Source organism: Cyprinus carpio, chromosome A14 (assembly GCF_018340385.1).
Source record: "Cyprinus carpio isolate SPL01 chromosome A14, ASM1834038v1, whole genome shotgun sequence".
NCBI lineage: Eukaryota > Metazoa > Chordata > Actinopteri > Cypriniformes > Cyprinidae > Cyprinus > Cyprinus carpio.
This window is the reverse complement of record NC_056585.1, coordinates 27,012,576-27,037,822: the sequence shown is the minus strand read 5'-3', so window position 1 is coordinate 27,037,822 and position 25,247 is coordinate 27,012,576. Positions and strand designations below refer to the sequence as shown.

General features: G+C 38.9%; 1 protein-coding gene across 4 annotated transcripts in view; it reads left to right on the top strand.

Annotated features, from left to right (window-relative positions):
- LOC109054353 (ecto-NOX disulfide-thiol exchanger 2-like) overlaps nt 1–25,247 on the top strand; it is a 217,260-nt gene that overhangs the window by 96,803 nt on the left and 95,210 nt on the right. For 3 of the 4 annotated variants that reach the window (XM_042770421.1, XM_042770420.1, XM_042770422.1), the window contains one exon: nt 346–489. In XM_042770421.1, the coding sequence (XP_042626355.1) occupies nt 346–489 (144 nt within the window). Of the gene's footprint in view, nt 1–345; nt 490–18,910; nt 19,060–25,247 lie in introns of those variants that run through there. The other variant, XM_042770423.1, reaches the window with a different exon arrangement.

Sequence of the window (25,247 nt, the reverse complement as noted above, 5' to 3'; positions counted from 1 at the left end):
CAACGGACGCAACCCGGAAAACTATCGGCATGGATTTTTGCTGATTACCGATTGTTCCAGCAATCAACTATCGGTGCCGATTAATCGGCAAAACCGATACATCAGTCGACCTCTAGTAATAATATAACATTTTGTAAATACATATGGTTTTAAACATATACGTTACATTTTATGTTAAGTTGTACTCTCATATCTTCCCACAGAAAAAGTAGTTGGTCATATTACACTTCTTTCAGGCAGACTTTTCTGTCTTTCTTGACCAGAATAGGTTTCTATATAAACTCTTGAGACTATGGTTACAGAACATGCAGACTTACCAAGTTTATCTGTTTTTTCCCTGTACAGGTCTGAATCCGCTGTCCTTTGACCCTGCCACAAACAACGAACCCCTGCAATTCAACAGCTCCAATGGTCCTCTGGGCTCCGACTGTCCTCTGGAAAACGGAACAGAAAACAGCAAAAAGAGGAAGAGACCCAACCTTCCTCCAGGTACGCTTAATGATTTCCTCTCGCTTCAGACCACGCACACACACGCTCTTCAAGCCCTGCAGTAGTTAACTGCATTCACATCGTTATTTCTGCCATTGCGCTTTTCCTGACCTTTGAATGTGGGAGGTGAATACCTGGAGGTCCTGCATTCTGAGAGCCGCTCGCTTCAAATCATCGCCTTCATTAAAACGTCAGAACAGAAACCTCAGGTTATTTCCACTTTTCCAGTAGCTTTGATCTCATAATTTGACATAAACATTGAGGTTAATAGAATAAAATCTAATTAAAACATGCCTGGAATGCAACTCTAAAAAGAAGTGTCCACAGTTATTTTTATAGGAGTGGCTCAAGCATTCCTGCTTGTATCTTGTCACAATTATGACCAACACCTTGCAGTCTGTTTTTTTAAAATGCAAAAGTGAATCAGAGAGCCGCTGGATGTATGCCAATCACGAAGAGAGACTCTGGCTGACGCTGATAACCTTCGAAATTGCACTTGAAAAGTAACGCCCAGGGAATTTTACAAACCTTTCTGACACAGGTTGGCTCAAATGAAGAAGAGCCTATTCATATTCATGCTAATGTTAATGGCGTATTAATTAATTGAATTATGATTAGCTGAAAGAAATGGATCTTGGAAAAGCTACTTAATGTTTCTGGTTGTCAATGCGACTTAATTGGATCAGATGTTAATTAGGCAGTCTTTTTCTTGTTTGGCATTTTAAAATCTTTATTTATGGCCACATGACCAGGGCTGGTGGATTTCATGTGACAATTTATTTCAAGGACAGTCCACCTGCATAATGATTGCTCAGCGGTTTTTTTTTTTTGTTTGTTTTTTTTTATGTGGGTTTTGAACCTGCAACCTTCTGGGTCTGTCGGCCGCTTAATAATTGTAAATTTCAACCATCATGTGTTTCCAGATGTTGTTCTATGTAAATATGGTCTGCATTTGAAGTCTGCCGCTCTGATCTCCAGGCCCTTGATGGTCATTTTTCCCTCAGGAACACTGCCGCCTTTCATGACTTGAAGTGACTCTGATTAGGGATAAATGGCAGCAAGTGACGGTGAGCAGAGCTTCTCATCGTCGTATATGCTCATAGAATTGATACAAATGGAAGTGAAATGGGCTCATATTGTGTTCTGGTCGTGGTGAAGAGCTGCTTGTGCAGATCAAAGCTAGCCAGCGAGCTTTAGATCAAAGCTTCCTAGCACTAATCAAATCTGCCCATTTCAGAACACTTTTTTACTTTAGTGCAAGGACGTCATTTGAGAAAGGCTTAGATGAGCTGTATTCACCATACACCGAATATTTAGACACTGCAGTCCAGCTGCTGAAATGGATGAAATGAAAATGTTTTATTGTTCTGCTGAGGTTGAAGAAGAGCTTTTAAGATTCTGTAGTATGTCAGTACTGTGGTGCACATTCAGTAGACGTGGGTTTGAATCCAAGATTCTGTAAGACGTTGTAGGACATCGTAGTCTTGGTTTAGTGATGAGCTGTGTTGCTCATGCAGTCAATGTGATTTTAATCTGGCTCGCGACATTCCCTGATCTTGTACCTTTTGTGATTTTCCTTTGAATCAAAATGGCAAAATGCTAAAAATAGGACTTTATAAAATCTAAAAATTTAAGACACATTTAAGATATATTCACGTGTTATTAAATCAATATAATGCTTGATTGATAATAGTTTAAATTAATATAATTGATACTTTTGACCCTTTTCTTAAAATTAGTTTAAAGGCTGAAATATAAAGTTTTATCATTTTATGACATATCAGTCTTCTATTGGTCACATGGTTTTAAGTAATTCGAACTTGCCGGTCAGAGTTCACCAAACTTGAACTTCAGAACCCAGTGATATGTGAAATGTCTCTGCATGAGAATGAATGGAAGACAATGGAATGAAAATTATAGTGTGACCTGCCCTTTAGTCTGTCAGAGCCGTGGTTTAACAAAGCAGAGGTGCTCTTGCAATTTGAGTTCTAATCTGGCTTGCAACATCTCCTATGCTCTTATTATTATTATTATTATTATTATTATTATTATATTGTCCTCTAAATAAAAGTGTCAAAAGACTAAACACAGGACACTGTAGTATATCAGAGCTGTGGCTGAACAGAAATCTGAAGTGCTCATGCAGACAATATGAGTTCCAATCAGGCTCGCAACACTTTCTCATCATGCCGTTTTATTACTCATTCTAATCTCTTAAATAAAAGCACCAAAAATACCAAAAATAAGACTTTTGTAGTATGCATAACAATAATATTGGCTCAACTCAGTGGGAAGCATGACGTTTGCTTCTCAGTTATACAGTGCAATTAGCACCTGTCTGATTCGTTATCCTGGCTGAATCACACGACTGTTGTCTCAAATCTTACAATGCTCCTGTAAACCCTCTTTCGCTTCGCAGCCGCTCTAAATAGTTGTGCCGTATGTGTCTGCTTAGCAACCGCGAGCTGCCTAATGGGTTTTCTTTTTGAACAACGCCAGCAGTTTTCCTTCCCGGCCTGTCATTATGCCGTGCTCTTATCCGCCGTGACCGTGCCTGATCAATCCGCTCCCTGATGGAAACACATCTAAATGATGAGAATTCGCAGCATCTGGAGCATAATGCATTCAGCTGCTCTGATGTCCTCTGGCAGCACAAGACAGAGTCGCTCCTCTGAGGAGTGGAGCTAATGCAGGGGCGTGGACTAATTACCAGCCATGCAGATTTACTCTCGTTAAAGCACTATAATGGATAGATTCATCTCATTAGCGCTGGCACTCCATTAGACGTCCAGCCCCCACCCCGCACCCCCCACCACTAGTGTTGATGTTACTGGATAATGGATGCACTGCAGAGAGCGAGTGGGTGAGAATGGCCAGGCTCGTACAGGACAGTTAGCAGGTTGTTTACAGCACGACCTGAACTCTTCGTCACTCTAATCGGGAGATATTTAATTGGTGCGCCGTAGTTCATTCAAATGTTTAATGAACTAAATAGTTTCAATTGTTTTGATACTGTCAACACATCCTAGGGTTGCGAATGCATCCGATGTTGGAAAAATCTGCGATTTTTGCGATTATTTCAATGTGTAAAAAAAATAATAATACATGAATAGCTATATTTGGAAATAATTAATCATTCTAGAGTCAGTGGGTTGATATTGTTTGCATCTGTATAGAAAATAAAAAATATTAATATATATATATATATATATTGTATTATTTGCATCTGTATAGAAAATAAAAATAAATCCAAAAATCCGCTAAATAATTTTGGAAAATCTTGTAAAAATTCAAACCAACTCAAACCTCTTTCAGAAATCTCTTTCCACTTGAGTTGATATTGTGCAGTCCTAAAACCCCAACCTTTTTACAGCTTGAAAACAGAAAAGTGTGTTGACAGTTCTACCCACTCAACAGTAAAAGTTTGTAAGCAAGCACCATGTAATGCAGCTGTTGAGTGACCCCTTTTAACAAAACATAGAGAAATGAAGCCTGAATTCCGAATCGTACAAATCATCTGTGGTGAAAATGAGCTCTCTGATAGTGATTATTTCAGAACTTGGTTCCATGTTACAGAACACACTCAGGTTTATTTTAAACCACCCCAGACTTTATTTCTTTCTCTTTGTTTTAGCCTTGAAGCTTTTTTGCTTCATAACTGGCGTACGCTTAAACGTCATAACTGATGAGTTACTATAGCAATTTTAACAGCCTTGGGGTTTTAGTTTTTCTCATAAATTGCACAACAAAAGAACACATGCATTACCCGAGAGGGCTGCATTTAAATCAGTGGTTTCCAACCGGGGGTTCACAGCGGGTGCGCGAGGGGGTAGCATAAAAAAAAGGTTTGGAACCACTGATCTAAATGATAACCTGACGCTACCTCTGTGATACAATTTGAGCTACTTACCTCTGATATATATCAGTGGGTAATAAACCAGCTCTGTGTAGCAATTGATTCTCTTTTCAGTATTGCTAATGGCGTGCCACAATGGTTTTGTGTCCTAATGAATCATGGGAAGACATTTCCTTCATATTTCAGTGTAATTCTGTGCAGCAGTATGCGGTACAGGTTTGAGTCTGTTAGTCACCGCTGCTTTTTACAGTAGCTGAGAACAGCTGTCAGATGCAGAGGTTTAGATGTGTTGCTGCTGCTGGAGACACTATTGTCATGGTGTTGTCAGGTGTTGTGTGGTGCTCTCTCTCTCTCTCTCTCTCTCTCTCTCTCACACACACACACACACACACACACACACACACTCTTCTTTCACTTGTATTAGCAGTGTTAAATTCAGAAGAGAAAGAGTGTGAGCCAGTTAAGCAAATTTTTACTGAACAGTCAGATTCTAATTATCAGTCCTTCTTAATTAGTGTAGTGCGGGTTGATTAAAATAGCTAGGAAGAAGTGTGTGTGAATTGCAATTTTATCAATAAACGTGCAGGTAATTGTGAGTAGAATAACAGAGAATATTATCTGAAACAGTGTCATTTTAGTAGTATTTTAGCATTATTTATATTATTTATTATTTATTCATATTGTATGGTATTTATTAATAATTAATCTGGGATAATTAATCTGCAAATGATGCATGTTGGACACAAATTATTTTAGAAAACAAAGATGACCACAATAAATAAATGACCAAAACAAATAAACAATAATATTGAACCAGTACACTACTAGTTTTTTTTTTTTTTTTTTTTTTTTTTTTTATTGCAAAGTTCATAACAATTAAAAACATTCTTAAAATATGACAGGCCAACCTTTTGACCTTAGTAATATTTTCTAGTTGTTGTATATGTAAAAATTGTGATATAAATATTTGCTTATATCACCCACTCCTACATTATGTATGAGCTGCTTGGCCACAGCTCTGATAAACTGAAATGTTTTGACTGTAAACGATTTCATGCCTGAGAGATCATTTTAGGAACACATTAAAAATGCAGTTTTTTCACCTCAAAGTATTTTCTTCAGGCCAGTAGACATAAATCATATCAGGCAGCAAATGTTTTTATTTTTATGTTTGAGGATGTAGCAAGTGGCATGATATATGCAGTGATTCACGCTGCTTTGCTGTAACCCTTCGGCACCATTAGCCCACAGTAAGTGGTGCTTGAGAAGTGCGGCGTGAAACTCTATTGATTGAGTGTTGAGGAGGGGAGGTGCAGATGAGCTGCTGCCTCTCACCTCAACATGATTGAGACAAAAGACAAGGGATGCAGCTCGGCAAAGGTTAGCAGCCCCGTCTGGCTTGTTGCTTCAGTTTGTGTGTGTGTGTGTGTGTGTGTGTGTGTGTGTGTGTGTGTGTGTGTGTGTGTGTGTGTGTGTGTGTGTGTGTGTGTGTGTGTGTGCGTGTGTTCGTTGTGGATGAGCACCACTGATGACCCTCACTGTCTCTCAGCATTTTTTGTCTTGTGTTTGCAAAAGTAATTATAGTAAAAGTAATTTAGATATATGTTTATGAAAGTGAAACTGAAAGTGGTGTGGCATGTAGCCAAGTATGGTGTCCCATACTTGGAATTTGTGCTTTGCATTTTTTCCCTTCCAAGTACACACACACACACACACCGTGAACACACACCCAGAGCAGTGTGCAGCCATATTGCTGCGGTGTCCGGGGAGCAGTTGGGGGTTCGGTGCCTTGCTCAGGGGTTTCACTTCAGTCGTGGTATTGAGGGTGGAAGAGAGCGCTGTACATTCACACCCCCCACCTGCAATCCCTACCAGTATTTCTACCCTACCGGGACTCGAACCCGCAACCTTTGGGTTACAAGTCTGACTCTCTAACCATTTGGCCACGACTGCCAACTGTGAAACACTGTGAAGGAACTACACACTGTACAGGGGGTTTGTGAGTTGATATAAACATAATAATTAAATCATTAAAATGTCAAATTGAAATAAATAAAAAAGATCAAAATAAAACACTAAACAATTATTTTTTTAGTAAGTGGGCAGTCATTTCTGCACAGTGCTCCGGCTGTGTGTTCACTACTCACTGCTGTGTGTGTGCACCTGGATAGGTGAAATTCTAATTCTAAGCATAAAGCCTACTAAATGATGTCATATGCAAGCTTAAAAGAAGAAATGCAATGAAGTTCTTTCAGGATATATTCTGTAAAACATCTTAATGTCTGACAATATTTAGCACATTGCAAATTTGAGGACAATGACTCATAGATTGAACACGCCCTAACTATGACACTCTCCAGCTGTTGACAGTACAGCTATTCTAACAAACAGAACACTGTCTCCATTCAATTATAGATATATACAGCATTACGTTGATTATGATATTTTCACCATATAGGCCATAATGGGGTGTCCGGCAGTGTGTCTGTGACTCCTCCAGGACCTCGTGACAGTTCAGATGATTCTGGCACGAGCCGCTCACTGACGGCAGTTCAATCAATCAGTCTCGTTCCTGAAGCTCACACCGTGCCTGTTAAACCGTTCTCCCCGCAGGGAGCGTCAGTATTGATCTCAAACGCTTCTGTCATTTCTTTTCTGCATGTGTGTTTGGCTTGTTTATGTAGTGGTGTGTGATTGGGACGTGATGAAAGGCTGTGTGTCTGAAGGAATCCCACCCTGTGGTGACGGGGACTCGGCTCTCAGCTGTCTCTGTTCAGCGTGCCACATGAAAGAAGTCAATGATTCAATCTACATAACAAGCTGTGAAAAGTTTTCTGTCGGTGTACCTCAGGGGTCCAGGACATCAATCAGCGCTGCCCTTTCCATCTCATTTCATCTTGTTTGGATGTTTACGCATTACACATACGTCCAATTCGTGATGTCTTTCCAGCAGTTAACACAGTGTTTAATGCAGCTAATGCAAATCTAATAAAAGTTGCTGCAGTAGGAGCAAATAATGATCGATTCGAAAAAGAAATGTTGCTATTGGGACACGTCAAGATGCTCCAAAGGAGAACTTTAGCTACTTTTCATGAGCCAATCAGTTTCCAAAGGATTTAATTCAGTCACGTTTACGGCCTTATGAAATCCGTTTTATTAATTCTCAAATTTGTTTTATTTATTTCAAAATCCATGCATTCTGCATTCTATTAATCAGAATGGATGTAATCAAATAAGATAAATTTATTTTAACCGTAATAGTGTACTATGAATATAAACCTTTTTTTTATTATTTATTTATTTATTTATTCATTTATTTTTTTGTTGCTTAACCTGATATTCTGTGTTGCCTGTTTAATTTTTTTCTGGATTCTGTATTTTATAATTTAATACAAATTTATTATCAAAAACAGTGATATTCAAATTAATCCACAAAACTGTAACAATTTAATTCATCTTTTAAATTTTATCAAATTAAATTTGAACAACTTCCTTTTTTGGGAAACAAATTGCTGCACAACAGAGGTTTACTGTTTAAATTATGCGTACATTCTGTGAATGAAAAACTGTAATATTTTCTGATATTCCTAAATTTTTTTTAATTATTATTACTTTGAGAATTACATTCTACTGTACAATAGTAATATATTTGTCATAATTTCTTCAATTTAAACTAAACTTCTTTTTTTTTTTTAAAGGTTGTAGTGAAGAAGCTGTGGTGAAGATTTGATGATAGTTTTTCTCAAAATTAAATGGTGAGATGCTGGTGAAGTGATTCTCAGAGCAGCTCTGGAGATGTCATTCATCTGTTCATGTCTTCATATAGTGAGACAGCAACACAGAAAACACCAAGAGCGTCATGCGTGCTTTAGTATGTGTGTAGTAGATGAAACTGCTTCATTCATTTACACAGAGACATGCAGAACATGCAGACTTTATATTTAAATAGACTTTTTTTTGTGGTTTAATATACAGTAAATTCCCTTTTTACTCCCTCCTCGTTTTCCGCAGTGCAGAACTCATAAGACCTTACATGCTTAGTTTCATGTTGACTTTAAATCTTCATTCAAGGCCAGGAGTCAAGTAGTCATGGCAGCTCTTCAGAAGTGCGAAGTCTTTATGGAAATACTTAACGTGGGTGTTGTGGGTTGATAGTGTTCCATTGCCACCTCTTCCTGTAACTATTCCAGCTGAAGTACTTTTAGCACAGTCATGCCGATAGCGTTGATGTCTGGCTTTCATTATATGATAGTAGTTGTCTAACAATAGTAAGATAAATTTTTTTTCTTGCATGTAAATCAGTAACATGTGATGTTTTCCAGCACTCAGCAGTGTCAGAGTATCAGAATAAACGTCATCAGCACCGAATGTCTTCCAAAAGTTATGCCTGATGTCTAGATCATATGGGATTTCCTTTTATCCTCATCTGACTTTTCTTCTGCACTATACTTGCATTTCAGACGCTTTCATCAATGGTACATTAATGAGAGTCATTCTATCTCCTTCTGGCTCCCACTCTTCCGTTCTTTGATTCTCAGGTTTTCATCCTCTCGCAGGGTAAGATAACTCATCTAGATATTTTTGAATGTGTGCATGTGTGATCTGAGAGAGCTCAACAAGTTATGGCTGACAGAACTAAATGCTTTTCTGACTTTCTCCATATCTGTCCAGTAGGCGCTTGCTGTTTTCTGTTGTGTTGTGACTTGGGATTGTTTGTCATGTTGACCGCATTTATGGTACAATCTGGACAAACGGAGTTTACATTTATATTTACATTTATTCATTTAGCAGACGCTTTTATCCAAAGCGACTTACAGTTGAGGATTACAACAAGTGATTCGTCATTAAATGGCAATAAACATGCCCATTTTACAAGGTTTCAGTTTTCGTGCAAAATAGTAAAAGCTAAAAACATAGTTAAAGGATAAGAAGAGAATAGAAAAAGGGAAGGCTTTTTTTTTTATTTTAAGATGGTGTCACAAGATGCTCACAGAAGAGGTGAGTTTTCAGTTGTTCCTTGAAGATTTTGAGAGATTCGGCTGTACAGATGGAGCTTGGTAAGTGATTCCACCAACAGGGTGGAGTGAAAGAAAACGTCCTTGAGAGTGATTTTGTACCTCTCTGCAATGGGACCACGAGCCACCACTCGTTTGCGTGGAGTGGAAGAAAACGTCCTTGGGAGTGATTTTGTACCTTTATTGGGGGGATGTGGAAGCATTAGTTTGAGGGTGCGGAGCCCATGGCTGCTCTGTAGCCAAGCACCAGTGTCTTGAACTTGATGTGAGCCGCAACTGGACACCAGTGCAGAGAGATGAGGAGCGGTGTGACATGGGCTCTTTTGGGCTCATTGAAAACAAGATGTGCTGCTGCATTCTAAATCATTTGCAGAGGTCTGATTGCACATGTTGGAAGTCCAGCCAGAAGAGCATTGCACTTAGACATGTGCCGATATCGGTAATGCGATATATCGCGGTACAGAATATGCACGGTAAGATCGTGGGCACGAAATACCGAGAATAATGTATATATTGCAAATGCTCTGAATTTGGAATGGGTTTAAGAACTTTTCCCATCAAGTTGTCAAAGTGCACAACACGCTGCATGCTTTAAAGACGCTGTGTGCTCTGATGTAAATAAGACGCATTAGTCATGGAGGAACACGTGAGAACATAATGATGAAAGCACATTCCACTCTCTGACAGCAGATGGCGCTAAACTGCAGAAATGAGCCCCCACCCTGGAAACCCCATAAATAAAAGGCTGCTGCTACTGTAAACATTTAAATGATATAAAATAATATTGATATATTTCCATAAAATTTTTCCATTTTAATCTGGACCAACATGCCCTAGATATTGAGCTGCAGGTTTTGATTTCTTGTTCATCCACACCTGAGATGTGCTGTCAGGCAGTTAACAAACTGCCAAGAGGTATTTTTCTGAACATTCATTAATCTTGGTCCAAATTTAATAACACATTGTTAAAGCGAAAGTGTGCAACTTTGCTATTAAATGAGCAATGGTAGACTTGAATTTTTTAACAAAGATTAATGTTCTGTAGCAAATGAGCTATTGTCCCTGTGAATGTTAATGTATACTAGAGTTAACTAATGAGGTCTTATTGTAAAGTGATCCCTATGGGTCTTTAAAGTTCTTTTGACCAGTTGATCGGTTTGGAAACTTTTATCCTAAATATATTTTTGTATTGCCTAATTGGATTCAAATGTTTGAGTTATTTTTGTTATCAAAAAAGTGGAGAACCTGTTCTGGTGATGACCACTTGAGAAAAACTTACAGATACCGTATTTGATATCGCATAACCGTGTTGAAAGCAGCAGATCAATTAATCGCAACAGGAGAATTTGAAGATTATCCCTCATTGCAATAGCACTCCACAGAACTTGACAAGAGCCTGACAGAGAAGCTGTGTTGCATGCTTTGTTGAAGGACCACTTGGTCTGAACTTCCTGATGTTGCGCAGTGTGAGGTGTGAGAATTTGTGTTGTTGTTCTGTTGTTGCATTGATGATTGTTATGTTGCATGATTGTTCTGTTGTATTTTGAAGCAATGGGATTATCATTGATGAGCCCATTTGGATTGTAAACTGGTGCTGTGCATGGGTGACTGGGAAGATGAGAGTTCTGTCTTTGCCAGTTGAGAGAGCAGGGATGTTCTTTCATCCATGCTGAGATGTCTGTCAGGCAGTCTGAGAAACGAGCAGGTACTTTTGGAGTATTGTCAGGCAGTCTGAGAAACGAGCAGGTACTTTTGGAGTATCTGGTACCTGGCTGATGGGTCCCCGTGGGAGAGGACGACTTCATCTTCTGGAAGAGGGGAGAAGATGGTCAGCTCTGTAAGTGTTTGCTGTGAGTTCCTGGGTGAGTGGATCTGAGAACTGACTGCTGATGGTTGTGGTTTTGTTTGTGAAGTAATTAGCAAAATCATCAGCAGTTAAAGAGGAGGTGGGAGGTGGCAGAGAAGGACAAAGGAGAATATTGAATGGTTTGAAGAGTTGTGTGTCTGATGCACTGTTGATCTCGTTATGGAAGAAGGTAGTTTTGGCAGTGTGAACTTTGGTGGAGAATGACGATAGCAGTGATTTATATCTGCTGAGATCAGAAATAATATGTTCTGCAGAAGAAATAAGTCAATACAGTTTTGGAATGACATTAAGAGGTGATTAAATAATGGCCGAAGTCAAACTCTCTAAAAACGTATGCACCTCTTTTCTTTTCCTCTAATTTTGCTTATGGATAATTTGAGCTATGAGAAACGCTAAGTCTTGATGTACAAGATCACTCAATGGTTTTTGTCAGAGCTTTGATCTGTGGTGAGAACTTTGGCTTGCTTCTTGGTGAAAATGAGCTGCAAAAAAGCCTGTGGTGTTTTTAGAGATTTTCAGACCTTTTGTGAACACCCACTTGTGTACACTCTAGCTGGACAGACTTGAAACACATTCTTATGGTGCACAATAACTGTCACTGTGGTCTTCCAAGCCCTTCATGCATTAAAATTGCAAATATTATGTTGTTTGCAAACTCATCCCACATTTTTCTGAGAGAAACGGGATATTCAATAACAGAAAGTGTAGAAAATTGATTTTATCCAATGGGAACTGGTTGGGTCCTGGAAAATTGGTTGTTGCATACCAAAATGTCATGTGCATGATAAAGCAGTATAAGTAGTTTATATATTTATATATATATAGCCTACTACTGTGCAAAAGCCATTAGTATTTTCACAGAGAAAAAAAAATAACATAAAATAATAATAATAATAATGGTTTTGCTGTAGTGTGTCAGTAGGAAATATATATTTACATTTCCAAACACCTTTTGCCATTAATTTTAATAATCCAGTGATATTTGTGTATGTCTGACAACAGTCAGTGCTCCACACAGAGATTGGATCTCACCATCATCCAGTCTGTCTGAGATTACATTGACATTTCATTATATATATGCTCCCTCTTAGTGATATTTTAAGGAAATATGGTATTAATTTTCACTGTTATGCGGATGACACCCAACTTTACCTGTCTGCCAAACCTACCGGTTCTTTTCCTCCGCCATCTTTGTCAAGCTGTTTAGCTGAAATTAAAGACTGGCTTTCAGCGAACTTCTTGAAATTAAATGGCAATAAAACTGAGGCTCTGCTTGTTGGCACTAGATCTGTTGTGTCTAAATCTAATTGTTTCTCTTTACACATTGACAATACTGCTATCTGTCCTTCCTCTCAGGTTTGGGTGTCATCATGGATAGCACACTATCTTTTAAAGCTCAGATTAATAGTATCACACAGATTGCATACTTCCATTTGCGCAATATTAATCATCTCTGTCCATTTCTTTCAAATAATAATACTGCAGTTCTCATTCACGCACTAGTCACCTCACGTATAGACTACTGCAATGCTCTTCTCACAGGTATTCCCTCCAACTTGCTGCATAAGCCTCAATTGGTTCAGAATTCTGCAGCTCGTGTTCTCTCTAGAACACCTTATACTGATCACATTTCTCCGGTTCTCCAGCAATTGCACTGGCTTCCAGTAAAATACAGAGTTGAATTCAAAATCTTGCTACTCACTTATAAGGCACTTCATCTTGCACCACAATACCTTACTCAACTTCTCCAGGTTTACACTCCTTCACATGCACTTAGATCTTCATCTTCAATTTCTCTTGCGGTACCTCGGATTCGACTTAATACTATGGGTGCCAGATCTTTTAGTTATGTTGCCCCCCGCCTATGGAACTCTCTTCCCCTCGATGTTCGCAATAGCTAGTGCTTGTTGACTTTTAAAACGTGTCTTAAGACAGATCTTTTTATACAGGCTTTTTTATAACATGTTTTATTGAGACTTAAATGCACTTTATATGTATATGCTGTTTGTTTGTTGTTTGTTTTGTCTTATGCAGTGACCTGTATATTGGTTTTAAGGTGACCTTGGGTGTTCTGAAAAGCGCCATGAAATAAAATGCATTGTTACTATTATTATTATTATTATTATTACATTGTTTTTGAAAGCATCCTCAGTTTGCAGCATTTTTACAGTGACAACAACTTTTCACAGTACTGAAGCTTTGCAGGAAGGTCTCTTGAAGCATCTTGGAGACATTGCCACAGTTCTTCTGGATTTTAGTCTGTCTCATTTTTTTCCTGTTTCTATGTGTCATTTTAGTTGGACTGGATGATGATGAGATCAGATCTCACTGGCTGTTGTCAGACTCATTGTGCATACAAAAATCTCACTGGATTATTACATTATTATTACAATTAATGGCAAAAGGATTGTTGGGAAGTGTAAACTGATATTTTCTACTGACACACTACAGCAAAAGATATATATATATATATATATATATATATATATATATATATATATATATATATATATTGGCCTGTGCTTGAGAAAAATTAGGGGGAGATTGAGCTGCCAGACTGGGACCAAAAGCCTCTGGCTATTGTAGGTCTTTTATAGATTGAAATTGCGGCGATCAGATTTGACTGGCTGTTTCCTATTGAAGTTGTTAAGCTGCAGTTTTGTCCTAATACTATTCATTAAGTGTGCATGGACCACGGCAGCTCTTCCACTTCTCTGTGATGCTATCAGAAGTCCATTAGCACGCCTCTCTCTGATAGGCTGACGGGTTTCAATGGCCTTAGTCAGTGTACATTGAGGACTTCTTACTAAAGTGCTTTGCAATTGCAGACCAGTTGATTCCCAAAAGCAAGAATATCCATAGGCTTTTGCAACCGCCAGCCCCGCCACTGATAAAGCATCTGATCAAGTCTAATTGGAGACGACATTTATAAAAGTTAGTTTAATTGATGGCATGCATTGATGTGAGCAGGTTTCTCTTCCGTAGTGAGCCTCTCAGGATGTGAACCCTCAACCCTTCAATATGTGTGTGAGCTGAGCAGACATCAGGTGGGCTTTAACTAGAGTTGATTAACAAGCCTGCTGGGTTTACGATAGATCTGATGCGTGTCCGTATCCAGTGTCAAGGCTCGATCTATTGATGTGGACGTCCAGTGACGCTGCTGTCAATTACTCCTGCATCCAGATTTTCAGTAGATTGCTTCATTTCAACTGGTGGTTGGCATTTTATTGATCATGAAAGTATAGAGGACAGGAAATGATAGAGAGAAATCAGATTGGTGCACAGCAAAGTCTGTATTCAACCCCAATTTTTCCAAATGAACACCTAATGCTCCGTGTTTTAACTGCTAGGCCTGGTCAGGGGGTATAGCAACTGTTTTAGTGACTTTGTTTGTAATCTTCTTTTTATACTCTCTTGAAATGTATTGTCAATTACTCCCTCATCTAGGTTTTCACTAGATTTCAGTTGGAAGTGGTTGATATTTTATTGATAGTAAAAGTATAAAGGACAGGAAATTATGTATAGAAGAGGATGGAATGGAATTTACACACAGAAAAGTCTGTATTTAAACACATTTCCCCCAAATGAGCACCGATGCTCAATATTGAGGTCTGCTAGGTCACAACTCCAATATGCATATCATCTTTGTTGTGACTTTTGTGGGTGGAATGGGATTGGCACAATCTGTCTGTATTCAAATCCATTTTTCCTAAATGAGCACCAGCGCTCAATGTTTTAACTGCTAGGCTACAGGTCCAATGTTCATATCAACTTTTTTGTGACTTTTAATCTTCTTTTTACACTCTTTAGAAATATGAAAATCCTTCTGTACAACCCAAAGAAAATATCACTCTCATAACAACCCAATAAAAACACAATGTTCATTTTCTGATCGCTCACCTTCGATGTGGCAGAGGCAATGGCTTTTCTTGCACACTCTTTTTTCTTTTACAGATGCAATGATCTGTGGAAGTGAATTGTACAGCTGAGCAAATGGTAAATGTCATCCTCATCTGTAATATTTGTGCCCCATCTCTTGCCTAGCGAGGGATTATTCCATTTGCATCAGTCATCATTGCACATCCAGACGTGAGTCGTCGTCTCATCAGCACGCAGCTTGAGGCCTCCACATACATATTAAATAATCGTTGAGTCGTCGTCTCATCAGCACGCAGCTTGAGGCCTCCACATACATATTAAATAATCGTACTGAATGTAGCGCTTAAATGTCTATCACTCTGTCTGGCAGAATCTCTGCTTACATTTTAGAGTGTGATTTTTCATTACCGTGGGATTGCTGTTTTTGCCTCCCATGTATTTAATTTTTATGCATGCAATATTAAATAATCGTACTGAGATGCACAGGCTGCTCGGCTCTGTATTAGTTCCTTTGTAGACTCTGAGACTCTGCTGTGAAATCGCATGTCTGCTAGGTGTCCTGGACCAGAGCAAACTCATTAGCCCATTTTAAAGATGCCCTCCTTCTCTGAGAATTTCTCAGGAGTGAGTCCCAGACTGATGGTCCTGGATGCAGGGGTTCAACTGTCCGGTCACTTTCTCAATAGCTGCTGTCACATGTGGCCCCTGCTTTGGACAGGTGAATTGCAAGCTAGGATTGCTTTCCTCTTTCTGTCAGAGCTTTGCAGAGTGTCGCCGCTGACCCACACTGGGCAGACACCTCACACGGGCTGTCATGACAGCTACTAGACTCTCACCTGTGAGGAATCATCCCTTTCCAGTCAGACACATCGAGAAGGAAACGACGGATCATCCTTCACTGACAGTCTTCGGACTCACACTCATTAATGTGTGTCTTCCTGTCCGCTTGCAGCTGCGCTCAGCTTGTCGCACCTGCCTGTGTCCCTCACCACATTCCTCACTAGTACACACTGTGTTACTGTATTCCCCTGCATTGGTGTAGTATATATAAGTTTAAAAAATGTCAATCGTATGCTGAAATGCATGAAGTCTGATCTATTTTTCAACTGTTTCTGGCAAGAAACCACCCACTTAAATAGGAAGGTTGTTTAATTGGAACATAGTGCATACAGTTTTGACAAAGGTTTTGCTACTCTTGTGTGCAGTATGCATCAGGATTATGTAGTTTTTGATTTAGTATTTATTTCTATTTTATCTTTAGTTTGTCTTTTCAGTTTAGGCTTCATTAGTTTCTGATTTGTTATGTACTAGGCCTATGTGGTATTTTTTTTTTTTTAGTTTTATTTATTCATTCATTTGTGTGTGTTTGTGTGTGTGTGTTTGTCTGTGTGTTGTAGGGCTGTCAAAGGTAAAGTGCTACCTGGGTTTGTTTAAAAATTTCGATGTAATGGTGAAACTGCACAGTCTACTGCCATTGCAATCAAATGGTGTTTTCATTCAAAGCGGGTGGTTTGTAAGGTTTTAAGTTATAGAGTACACCATGCACTAAAAACAAAAACTTTATTTTAGTAAATATTTAACTTAAAGTAAATATTTTACTTAATTACTTTTGGAGTCCTGAAAAATTTATTTTAATGTAATTTTAATTTTTCCCAGTTATATTTGTTTGTAGGTGTTCAAGCATAAATTGAAAAAAGATAAAAATGCCCATAATTTTACAACTTCAACCATTTGTTTTAGTCATAGGCCATTCACCCAATCAGAAGCATTGACTTGAAAACTGTAATACAGTGTCTTTGTCCAAGGTGCCATCGTTGTGTATCTTGAAAAACATGGCCACTCTTTTTCTTTTACATGTGCATTTAAAGATCTTAAAGCACTTGAAGCCAAGACAATGGCTGCGTGCAGCTATATTTACTATGAGGCTAAGTCTAGTCACATAGTTGTTCTCTTCTTCTAGGTGACTACTGAAGCTACAATGTAGATTCCTACCCGTATCGAAACTAGTTAATACTAGTATATAAAGCTGCACCCCAGGAACATCAACATTTAATTAGGTTCTTTAAAAATGCTTATTGATATGGTGAAAACAGTGAAGCAGAACATTAAAGTGTTATCAAAAAACTTCTATTGGTTTCTAAATCATGTTTCCAGTGCAGAGAAGAAGAGGGGAGAGAAATGTCTCTGAGACCACATAGGATCAAATCTAAGGATCAAGGCTGGATTGTGCAGTTTTGGGCTGGGATCAGTGGTGAGTGTGTGGGATAAGCCACATGTGGCAGCAGGAGGTTGCGTACAGTTGCGTATGTGTACTAAGGAAGATTTGCTGTTTATTTCCCAAGAGAATGGTTTACATAGCCATGATGAGACCATTATGTCTCAGCCCTTGCTTATCCTTTCAGATGATCATGACAAACGTGTCACACACCAGCTCTCGTTAGTTTTAATTGGCAATTGCACCGCAGTTCACCTTCAGCTAGATGTAGTGTCTTTGTCGATGATTGTGCACGATCTCTGGGAGGGGCCGCGGACCCCACCGGCGGGGAGCTTTTGAGAATGTAGGGAGACAGACACCCTGTCTGACCTTCCCAACTTCAGATGCTATTTTCAGGCCTCCCTTTAATGATTCATGTCACTAGAGGTGTTGTTTGTGTCCAGACAGGATATCTAGCCAGATTTTCCCAGTTGTGATTGTCTCCTCCTGCCCATCATCTATCAGCTTGGAAGCTTTATCCTCTTTGCGTTTCTCTGGACATTTCCTCTAAGGCCACACCTCCCTGTCTCTCATGTCTGCTCTCACTGTCCCATATCCTAGCCCTCTATTTTTGCCTCTCTGAATCATTCTGCAGATGAATAAAACAGAACGAGAGGCTTTAATGGAACTGGTGTGTATGTGTTATTATGCTCTGTGTTGTGTGTAGGGCAGAGCTCATGGTTGCTGAGAGAGTGAGAGTATTGTAATGTAAAACACTGTGTGCTTGCTTCTGTCTGGTACATCAGTACAAAATACTGCCTCCCAAATGAAATATCCCTCATATTTAGACTGAATTTATCTTCATGGGTTTTTAATGAATAGTTGAGCAGTTATGGGTACCACAGTGATGCTAACAATGAGCTGCTCAAACAGTGGGATTGATGGATGGGTGGGTGGATGGATGGGTGGATGGATGGGTGGGTGGATGGATGGATGGATGGGTGGATGGATGGATGGGTGGATGGATGGGTGGGTGGGTGGGTGGTGGATGGATGGGTGGATCGGTGGGTGGGTGGGTGGGTGGATGGATGGATGGATGGGTGGATGGGGAGGGGTGGATGGGTGGGTGGGTGGATGGATGGGTGGGTGGGGGGGGAAGGGTGGATGGGTGGGTGGGTGGGTGGGTGGATGGATGGATGGGTGGTGGATGGATGGGTGGGTGGGTGGGGTGGGTGATGGGTGGGTGGGGTGGGTGGATGGATGGATGGATGGATGGATGGATGGATGGATGGATGGATGGATGGATTGGATGGATTTGATGGATGGATGATAATTTACTCATAAGATAGATAGATAGATAGATCACCACAGAATTTATTGTTGCCTGGCTGATTTTATAGCCTGTAAAGTCATGAATGCACACACCTTGGTGTGATCAAAGACACAGAGCGGTGTATCTAACAGCATTAAAGAGCACAGCGCTCCTCTTTGAACAGGATGTTGCCATAGCAGTGGCGTGACAGCATCTCTCTTAGCATTCCAACCTTTGTGCCTGTTCAGTCCCTCAGGCATTCAAGTATTACAATTCCTTTTTCTTTCCCGCCTTTCAGAGGTCTGCAATTCAACCTTCAATGTGTCCCAGGAGGGATGTGTGTGCCACAAAAGGGACTCGAGTCTCTGAAAAGACACGTAAACATGCTGGTCAAGTGCTGCTCAAAACAGATGTTTCTCTTGTCTCTCATCACTCAAGCGAAAACAGGTAATAGTTAACTTAGTCAAGTTCTCCACTGTAGAAATGTTGTGGCTATTCATAACTTTTTAATCATAATATTTACTGGAATCTTAAAATGTGTGGTCAGCAAGCAAGGCCCAAGTTTATAATGGTCGACTAATATATATTTGTATTATGCAACAGTTTGTTCTGGTCCTCAAATTTGATTGGCTGAGTGGAATTCCCAGAGTGCTCTTTGCGTGTCTGTGTTTGTTTGTTCCAGACAGACTGTCGGTCTGTCCATTAGTTGTGGGGATTTTTGAGCCGTTCCACAGGTTGCATCATTTCACCAGTATGTGTAAACTGTCTGAATGACTGTGAGTAAGTCGATGAATCATTCACTCAACTAATTTGTTCCAAACTCTGATTCCTTCAGGAATGAGTCACTGCTGCTGGATGTTGCTTGCAGTGGTTTATTTAAAACAAATTATCTTTTTATTTGTTATAAGTATAATATCCATCTCACAATGATCTAGTTGAATCACTTTGTGCTGATATTCAGACCAACAGCTCAGTTGTCATTTTGATCTGTTTATTTATAGTGCTGTCAATTTATTGGAGGGAAAAAATAAGAAGGAAAAAAAAACTACTATAAAAAACTACTAGTTTCTGGGGATAAAACTGATAAATACAGCCATTCAACATGACAGTAATATTTGTGCCATGATTTTTAACTTTTAATAGGCCTAAACTGTTACAGAACATTATATAATTATATAAATAAATAATATAACTTCTAATTTAAGTTAACTTAAAACAATCTTCACATAAACCTATTATAATAAATGTCACATTTAGCTGTGGCTTTAATATAATATAATGTTTTGTGTATGGTGTATATAGAAATACAATGATGTTTCTGTGAATATCAGCTCTCTCTGTTTGAATGAGAGATGTCAGTTAATTTTTTCAGCAACTTTTGATTATAATAATGTATTAGTACATGCTATCTTATTGTACAGTGTTACTGAGATAGTTGTACGTATGAAGTACGTAAGCTCCCAAATTCACTTCTGTCTTTAACACTTTGTTCTGAGATTTGAGCTTCCCATTAGATATCAGTCTGTCAGTAAGTCACAGCGCTGGACCTGAGAACCTGTCATGCCCGAGGGAGATGGGCGATCGTAGATGTGTCAATCATCCAGCTATCTCTCCGCATTTAAGAATCACTGTCTCTCTCTCAGGCTCTCTGCCGGTCTCATCACGTGACTCTGATATGAGCCGCGCCTGGCTCTGTTCCTCAAAATCAGAGGACTGAAAAAGCTTGGCTCTTCCGTTTCTGCTGGAAGCGCTGCATGCTTTTATCTCTGCGAGCCGCTGAGTGGCTGGAGAGTGTGGAATGTCAGTCGGGGTTGTGTCGTATCTCCATCACGCTTAATTTTAAGTGACGTGGCAGAACTAGGTCTGAGCCCATTGCCTCTGACAGCCACTTGACCGATCTCTGCGTCAGACGCCCCATCATTGCAAAGGCACATGCTCAATAGCTCTCGCAAGAGTGGCTTGTCATTCACAGGCAACTCTGCAACTCTGCTTTTATGCCTTCCCTCTTGTGCAGATATCCTCAAACTCAGCTGGGCAGACCATTAACACACGCTAATGAGTGTTTGTCACCGCATCCTTCCTGGAAGGGCTCTCTGTCCACCGTGCAGAATCGGATCATTGACTCCGGCGCTGATGGTCAGATAGCGTGCTGAGCGTCCCTCATCTCTGCTGCTTGATGGGGACTAAGAGAACTACAGTAATCTTCCTCTCGGTTTTCCCTAGAAAAGGCCATGCCTCTTTTAGGGCCCTATGAAATCAGTGTTTTTATTTATTTATTTATTTATTTTTTGTTAATATATTAACTACTTAAGTTATTTATTATTTTTTTCTTTTTACTTTCGTTTATTTTATTTTATTTTGTTTATATGTCTTTATTTGTCTATTTACTTTCCCCCCAGGTTTATTTTTTCTGGACATTTAATTTTACCACTCAAAAAGCCTGTCTGACTAAATGAAGTCATAATACGCATATAATTTAACAACAATTTATTAAAAGGTTCAAAATAAATAAATAAATAAATAAATTAGGGCCCAATGAAATACATTTAATTTTTTTCTCAAATTCTGTGTCTGTGTTTTAATTTTTTTAGGTTCCATTTAAATAGATTAATTACATTTTAAATAATAAAAAAGTTATCATTTTAATAATTAAAATTATTTGATTTTTTTAATCATTATAATTTTAATTTTAGATTTTTTTATATATAAGTTTGTTTTTCTTTCCAAAAATCAGCTTTGTGTGTTATCATAATAATAGATTTTTTTATATATAATAATATGTTTGTAAAAAAAAAAAAAAAATAGCAATCAAACGAAAATTAAACAATTCCTTTCATCGGATCATGCAGACTTAATATTTCAATAGTCTTTGCAGTTAAATATTTACAGATACTAGTCAATATCACAATTTGTGTACAGCCCTACTTTTGATTTATTCATTCAAAACTTAACAAATTCTCTGACATTCTGTGTTATACAGTAAATTCAGTTTTAATGACTGCATTCCTGTCTGAGTCTTCCTCATGGTGTAAATCAAAAGGCCCTAAGCTTTAGGCCAAAGCAGCTAGAGGCACCATTATATCATTTATTAAACATCTTTCTGTTAAATAAATCAGAACGTCGTGCACAGGGGTTTTGTCACTAATTGCACTAATTTGTCTTTGATTCTGGGTTTTCAAAAGGACTTGTACTTTTCTCTGGCAAAGAGGGTTGGGTCTGTGTTTGATTCTGGGTTTTGGTTGGGTCTGTGTGGTGAATGAGACGGAGGTGGAGGTTACAGAGTTGCTGACATTTCCTTAACGCAGCTCACCTCTTCCTTTATAATTGGCTGCTGTTGATAAGATCCTGGTGGCAGCGGCTCTCAGACGGCGATAATGCCAGCTTCAGAACATCAGTCGATAGAACAAGCTGCTGGAAACTGGAAGTGGACACGTTTCCTGCCATCATCACCAGAGCTGAGACTGACAAACGGAGATTTTGGTCAGTGTATAAGGGACAGCCTTTAGAACTGCCTGATAGCTTGATATTGATAACAAGCATGGAGCTTGTGCTCCACTAAAGGCTAAAGACTCTTCAAAAACCAGCATAGATTTTCTGTCTTGAAGTGCAACTCTCTGCCACATTCAGCTCAGTACACAAACCCTCTTTCATTTCTGCCCTCTAGAACTCTAGAACCCCAGACATAAAAATTCTGTCATCGTTTACTCATCTTCATGACTTTCCAAATCTGTATGCATTTTTTATGCATTTTTCTTCTATGTAGCACATAAGAAAATATTATGAAAAATATTAGATACTTTAACATTTGACATGCAAGACAAAAAATGCATATACATACTTACATTTTCAGTAATAGTTACAGTCAATTATGCAGCTATAGTTTATCTCAGTTACAAAAGAAAAATGAGCTGCAAAAAAAAATAAAAAATGCATATAACGATTTGTTTATAGTTTTAACTCCTTTCTAAGAAACGCCTCCAAGAGTGTCACAATCTCTCTATCCATTTGAAGCCGCCTTGTTGACACATTTAAGTGAGAATTCACATCAGCAGTGTTCAGTACATACATAACTGTTCATCAAAATCTTTAGTGACAGTTCTGTCATCTCACCTGAGAAACTCTCACATTGATTTTAATCACCTCTCACATTTTCTTCAGAAAATGTAAAAAACTAGATTGTTTTATTCTGGAGAGTGTGGTTACTTCGACGTATTTGCATCGTCCAATCAGCAGCCGGAAGTAAAGTGGCTCTGTGAAGTGAGCTGTAATGGCTGTGTAACAGATAGCTGTTGTTCATGTAACAAGATGATAAGCTTTCAGCGCTGACCTTTATTCATCATTTTTCATCATTAAAAAGATGAAAGAATAGGACTTATTCTGCCGCTTTTCAGTAGCTACAGTATTATCATCTCTTGTCTTCTTTTCAAGCCAAGCCTTTCCATTTTTCACAATAATAGTGGCTCTTGTTGTGTTTCTCTCTCACACACACACATACTCTCTCTCTCTCTGATGCTTTTCAGGCAGCAAACTCAGTTAAGAGGTATTTTTGCATCCACTTTCTTTTGTTTGTGTGTTTTTCTGTTTCATTTCCTTCAGATGTTCCACATGCTTATTTTATTTTTTAAATAGATCCACCTCAATTTATTACCACTTTCTATCTTTTCCCTACTGTATATCTGATGACTGCATGATGACTGATGGTTTGTTTCCTTCTCAGGCAGAGTCATTGTCAGTGCATACGTTCTATGAAACATCTTCTGTCAGGATAACATTAGCCAAGCAAGCGTGTGTTGTTGTGAAGAATGTGTACATTTGTCTGCAGCAAACAGTTGCTGTGGTGTAATGGTGCAAGGAGCAGCCATTCGCTCTGACACAATGTGTTTCCATCAAAACATTTCGTCCAACACATTAAACCAGTCCAGCTTAATGGATCTGCTGTTTCATCACGCGGTTCTGTCTGTGAATGAGAGTTAATAAACTATGACCGCTCCCCTGCTCCCTGACTGAGACTGTAACATGGCATGACCGTACAGCCACATGTGTTCTTCTCCGATTCTTAAGTGATTTTTTAAGTTATAGCAAAACGTTCTGGGATTTGGCTGAAATGTTCGAGGCTGACATCGGCATATGCAGGGGTTGTGCCCATGTGAGAGTGAGACTGTGTGAACAGAAAAGTCTGAACTGAGCTTCTCTGCTGTGGAGGTCTTGAGATGTGCATCAGTGGGCTGTAGACCTGCTTTCTCTGAGGAGCTTGTGAGGTCATATAGTGCTCCGTCTCAAATGACATCAGCTCTGTGGTGATTTAATGTGTGGCACTAGTGGTTTTGTTCTCCATGCATCTGAAATTATGAAATGTGGAGCCATGTTTTTGCAGTAATGTCATAGAAAAACTATTTTTGGTTCCTCAAAGAACCTTTCTGTGGACAGTTCATAAAGAATACTCTTACAGCGTGGATGTGGCGCGGCAATGCGACAAATCCCCAACAGTAAACTGCTGCCTCGTTCTATTTATGACGTACTGACACAAAGTTCCTGGTTGAGTTCATGGTAGAATATCTCTGAGAGCTTCTGTATGGAACCCAAAATAGTTCTTCTATGGAATCACTGTAAAAAAAACCTTTAGAATGGTTTATTTTTCGGAGTGAACCTTTTGTCCAATGGAAAGGGACCATGGACGTTAAAGACTCTCCATGGAACCATAGATGCCAATTAAGAAGCTTTATTTTTAAAAGTGTATGCTGTTTTCTGTTATACTTTGGCTGTACAAAAGCACTTTTATGTTAAATATGTTGTCAGTAAGCACCTGATGTTATTTGTCAAGAATGAAGGTGTTACTCTTCTTCTTCTTCTTTCTTCGGGTTTAAGAGATATGTCTTTAAAAAGCATGATGGGAGGGCACGTCCTCTGAAGGGATTTATACCAAGGCCAATTCTAAATTAAACCGGAAAGTTAATTGACCATGGAATGACCTAATTTCCATATTAACACTTACTGTCAACCCAAATTGCCGCTATACACTTTAAATGGTGGAATAATTTAGCATGTCCAAGATTTGACGGTTTACGGCATGATGATGTTTGTTTCATTAGATTCCTGTCATCGAGTGCGTAATATATGGGCTGTCATATGATTAGAAGAAATCTTGTGTCAAGACAGGAAGCAGGTGCTCTAATTAGAGGCTTTAGATATGTGTTGACATTTGTTTCGGGGGCAAAGTTTGAAAGAGCCTCCTGTACTTCCTGACAGGTGCAACTTCAAAATAAGGAAAAAAAAAAGAAAAGAAAAAAAAAACTAATTAAGCAGTGCGTTTTTCTCCAAGGAACATGCCAACATACTGCCAAAAAAACAATCATAAAAACAATAAAGCCTTTTTTCTCCTGGTTCCAGTTTTGCATACAATGCTGCCTTTTGTTGAATATGCTCACTTGTGCCTGTCACTGTACTCTTTCACATTCGTTCACCTTTGTATGCTTTGCCACTTTTTTTTTTTTGTAACTGTCAGCACTTTGATTGCTGCCAGTGATTAAAATAGTTTAAATCTTTTTACTTAAAAAGAGTCACTCAATCATTTGTTCAGTGACCTGTGCTGTTCACCTAAAATGACTAATTAACTGCAAGCAAATAGCCTTTCGTTG